The sequence below is a fragment of the Cryptomeria japonica genome, chromosome 1, assembly GCF_030272615.1.
Source record: "Cryptomeria japonica chromosome 1, Sugi_1.0, whole genome shotgun sequence".
In the NCBI taxonomy this organism is placed as follows: Eukaryota; Viridiplantae; Streptophyta; class Pinopsida; order Cupressales; family Cupressaceae; genus Cryptomeria; species Cryptomeria japonica.
In genome coordinates this window covers 703,163,810-703,168,514 of record NC_081405.1, presented here as the reverse complement: position 1 = coordinate 703,168,514, position 4,705 = coordinate 703,163,810, and the positions used below count along the sequence as shown (strand labels likewise).

Below are 4,705 nucleotides of genomic sequence, written 5' to 3'. Positions count from 1 at the left end.
CATTTGGAGATCATCATGTTCAAACATGTGATCAACAGTAATGGTCCTATGTCTTAACATATTTTTGTTGTTGAATTGTGACCCCTATTGTGCAACAGAAAAGTAATCTATTGAAAGATTTAGTTTTGCCATCTTACATCTACAAATTGCAGTGGCATAGTAAATAATGGTATATAAAAACAATTGACAGTGATAAACATGTAATCAATTATGACATAACCATATAGATGTAGTACATTTGAGTAAAATAAGCTCGATAAAACCAAAAATTACAAGATTATTGTATATTGACATGAGCTAAATAAATTTTTAAAAATTTAGACAAAAAATAGAATGGTTATGATAATATGTTACAATAACTTATTTCTAAAGCTTTCAGTCTATTTTCTTCATTTATGCATTTTTCAACTTGTTTTCCCTTTTTCATTTTTTCGTATCGATCATATGTAAATGGTGGCATTATTCGTACTCCTTCTGAGGACTTTACATGAGAGATAGCTACAAATGTCATTCATGTTCTTTCAGTTGGACCTATATCAATTGTGGCTTTTTCAAGTGTTAGACCTTGTGATTTGTGTATTGTCATTGCCCAAGCCAATCTCAATGGTATATGGGTCGTAGATCCTCTATGTGTTGCACTGATAGGAACTGTTTGTGGGATTTGAGCATCGAATGGTATTCCAGAGTAAGTATCAAACTTAACCATTACATACGTTGGTGGTTCTAGTGGCATACTTCCAGGTTTGTATACAATATTTTCAACATATCCCAAAGCTCCATTTACAAGACCCACTTCTATCCATAGATTAGTAGTTAACATTACTCTTGCATTCTTTGAGATCAGTAATTCCATATCAAGTTCATCCTGCCAACTCCCTTCCATTGCACTAACATTTCTAGATTTTGTTGCAACACTGCGTGCCATGGGTTGTTTTAGTAAATATAATTTTTTTCTGTTATGATTGTAAACATTATCATTTGTGGAGAATAAATGAATGTTATTGTCAAACTCTTCATTCATTGGTGCAGTAAGATTACTATTTGTTCTTGACATTAACAACTTCCAATCATTAATAGTAGGGTGTGCTTCTCTCATGTTTGTCAATAGTTCATGAAATTGCTTTTGTTGTATTTCTTCTCCATCTTGTCTAAATATTTTTTCCAGCGTTACCACAATTTTGAAGTCTTCCAACAATAGTTTTGCTCGTCTGTTGCTGTCATATGCTGGTCTATCTCTAACCAGAGGCAACTGATTTAGATCTCCAACTAAAATCACAGAAATACCTAGAAAAAAATGAAAAATACTAATGGATATATTATAAATTGACAGTATAAAATTTTTATACATAAACTTTTCATTTAGTATTATGCAATGAAATTTGAATAATAGTGAATTGCAATTGTGCATTTACCTCCAAAGTTGAGATTACTATTTTTTGGGAATGCTTGACGAAGTCTACAATCTATGTTCTCCAACAACTTCTCTCCAATGAATCTCATTTCATCAATCAATATGTATTTGATAGGAGACATTTCTTCTTGAAAATGTGTTAATCTTGTTCCTTCTAGTTCACTAAAATCTTTTATTGGAATTTTCAACTTTGAATGAATTGTGGATGTGCTTATGTTGAATGCTGGGACACTGGTTGGTGCAAGTAGTAAAAGGGGAGATTGATTAGGCATAGCTGCATTTTTTAGAGATTTACTCATTGCACCAATGAGATATGACTTTCTTGTTCTGTTGTTCCTTGAACTATCATATATAATGGTGTCACATTTTTTCGCTAGAATAGTGTGACATAATAATGCGTAATGCTTTTTCTTGTTTTCCACTGAGGCTTTTGTAATCGATATGTTATGCTACATCATTATATATATGGAATCCATTATCTCTCACTGTATTGATGAAGTTGATTGCTCGAGATGTGTATTCATCACCTGGATATCCGAAAGACCAATTTGTTTGCCTATCAATATCTCTTCTTCCCAACATATCTATTTCAGAAACTTGCATTAATTGACCATGATGTAATCTGGAAATGATTTCCCATTCATGCTCTGTAGTGTTTCCATGAACAAATCCATTTTCTTCAGTTTCTGAATCACTACTATTCTCATTATTTTCTGCATTATTTGTTCACTCCACATGCCATGGATTATAATTAAATGTCTCCCAATTTGATATTATAGAGTTATTGTCATCACCAATATCTATTCTTATGTCACGAAAAGGTTTGTAGAGTAACAATTCTGAAAAACAAAAATCAACAAATTTTTCCTGCCTCACGTGGAGGCATGGAAAAAAATCTTGGAAACACTCTAACTATTGCTGCATTTTTCCTCGCCTTCCATTTGATATCACTTTTTCATCTATTATTATAAATCCATGATCTAGCTGCATCAATCATTGTGATAGCTTCCATAGACAATGGCCTTGTTCTATATCCATCGATGGATGATTTTGTTTGTTCTTGATTTTCCTCTCCATCATTTATAGCCACGGGTTTGAATACTTCACGTGAGACATTCAGATTAACAACCGTCTACTGCTTTCAATGAGTGGAAGTTCTAACAGCATGTGACATGTTTCTTGAGCTCCAACATCTCTCTCAATAATAGTTTCATTTAGAAGTTTCCTATATGCTTTTGCTGCAAGATCATCTGGGTTTTCAATATTTGCAAGACGCATCAACATTTGATGGTAGGTTTCTGAGCTTTTCTCTGCTTTTGCTGCATACTTTGCAATATATTTTATCATAGCATGTTTGTAGAGAATAGGTTGCCAGTCTATGTTGGCTCTCCATAATTGCAATATATAATGATTATGTGAATTGACTCTATCATCATTCCTTGCTGGATCAAATTTTTTTTCATCGGTATCTTTATCCTCGTATAATTTTGAACCATGCAAATTTAAATTCCAAGGAGCATTGTATCTACAATTTATATAAAAATTAATTCTTTAGCATTGTTGCAATATTATACTTACTCTTTACATATATAATTTAAATTTTTTAAAGTACATACCTACAAACCATGCTTCCTTTTTCTTTCTTAAGCATGCACCCTCTCTATAGATTGTATGTCTTTGTACAGTGTTTAGGATTTCTTCATAATCTTGATCTATATCCATTTGAATAAGTTGTCTTGTATTTTTTAAGCATGGATGTAGAGAAAAATTTGGAAATGCCTACAGTAACAAATATTAATGTATTAATTGGCTATTCATACAGGTGTTTACATTTGTGATGTAAAACAAAAAAATTCATTGTTCATCGTAATTATACCTATACATTTCATTGATGAAGATCAGCTCTTGGATTCCATGCATGAACTATGGAATGAAAATATTTTTGTGCGGTTTTTACTTCTTGTTCATTAGACCAATCTATATTATCCATATTTGGTGCTCCATGTATCCATAGAAATCCATGAACATGTGGTGATCCCCTATGTTGCCACTCATATCTGCACCAATAGTCTTTAACATTGAAGCCCTTTTCTAATATTTCTTTTCTAAAGTTTGAATGTCTTAAATGCATATAGTGGGCAACTATGTGAGGGTAGTCAATAACATTTTGTTTCCTCCATATTTGAGCTTCACGTGGATTACTTGGAGTTGTTCCTAGCATTAATGCATGTAAATCCGGCCAATACAAATCAGCTACACTTAGTGTGAAGAATATTGTTGGTGTTCCTATTTGATGTAGCATGTCAGATAGTTCTGCTCTGCATTTTGACCAATATGACCTAGTTCCTCTCAATGTTGTCCCAAATCGCATCAACTTATCAGCCAGGTGTGAGGTTGGCAACTGCTCCATGTGCTCACGTAATTCATTTATGGTGATGGGCAAATCTTGAAAGTTTTCTTTTGCAAAAACTACACTTGAACTTTGTGCTCGATGTCTCATTATCATATTCATCATGTAGTACCTAAATCTTGGGTGTTTGCCAAAATGGTGATCCCTATACCAGAGCAAATGCTTAACATATTCATGGAGGTGAACTCATCTTATTTGTGGTTCTAACCAGTCACATCTACCATCAGCAAACAATGCTGGGAATGCCATGTCAAGTAATCCTAGTGTGACATATTCGTTAATTGGAGACACACCAATTGCAGGCCAATCAATCATTTGTAAAGGATCTGCGTGTGGGTTATTAATCCATGCATGGATTAATTCTATTTCTTTTTGCACATTAGGTGGTCTTGAAGCCATCGAAGTAGTGTGATCTATTATGTTTCTTTCATCTGTCTCCATAATCGGACCAACAAATACTATTTCATTTGAATCAGAATCAAATTCCATATTAACTATTTTCATTTGCTTGAATATGTTGTGGTCACAATCTCTTTCCACATCATTTAAGGCATTGACATCAATTGTGAAATCAGAGTAGAACTTATCATTTTCAACTTTGTATTGTAGTGCTTTGTACACATGATCTCTATTCACTGTAAAATTATAGTTTGTGCCTTTTTGATCTTTTCTATGAACAATAATTATTGGCAACTCTTTGATTGAATGAGGAAGAACTTTTGTAATTTGTTGAATATTCTATGGAAAACTTATCATGTGACCTTTGTATTTATATTGACCACCTGTTGCATGTGTAACTTGTAAAATTGGATTTACTCGAGCAATCAACATTTCTTCTACCTGAGTTAGATTAGCAAGTTCTCTGGGTTGTGGTCCTAGGTCCA

The 4,705-nt window shown here is 33.2% G+C and overlaps 1 protein-coding gene across 1 annotated transcript; it reads right to left on the bottom strand.

Moving 5' to 3' along the window:
* Positions 1-511: 511 nt before the first annotated feature.
* Positions 512-4,310, bottom strand: LOC131858643 (uncharacterized). Its single transcript, XM_059211945.1, has 2 exons — positions 4,043-4,310; positions 512-1,284 (listed from the first exon to the last, which is right to left on the bottom strand). The coding sequence occupies exons 1-2, from the start codon at positions 4,308-4,310 to the stop codon at positions 512-514; spliced, it is 1,041 nt and encodes a 346-aa protein (XP_059067928.1).
* Positions 4,311-4,705: the final 395 nt, after the last annotated feature.

Bases quoted from the DNA above. Each gene is read 5' to 3' on its own strand.
- LOC131858643 (XM_059211945.1), bottom strand. From the start codon at position 4,310: ATGGAATTTGATTCTGATTCAAATGAAATAGTATTTGTTGGTCCGATT. The intron at 1,285-4,042 runs GTAGATGTGACT...ATTTTTTTCTAG, and splicing joins CCCAGCATTGTTTGCTGATG to GTATTTCTGTGATTTTAGTT.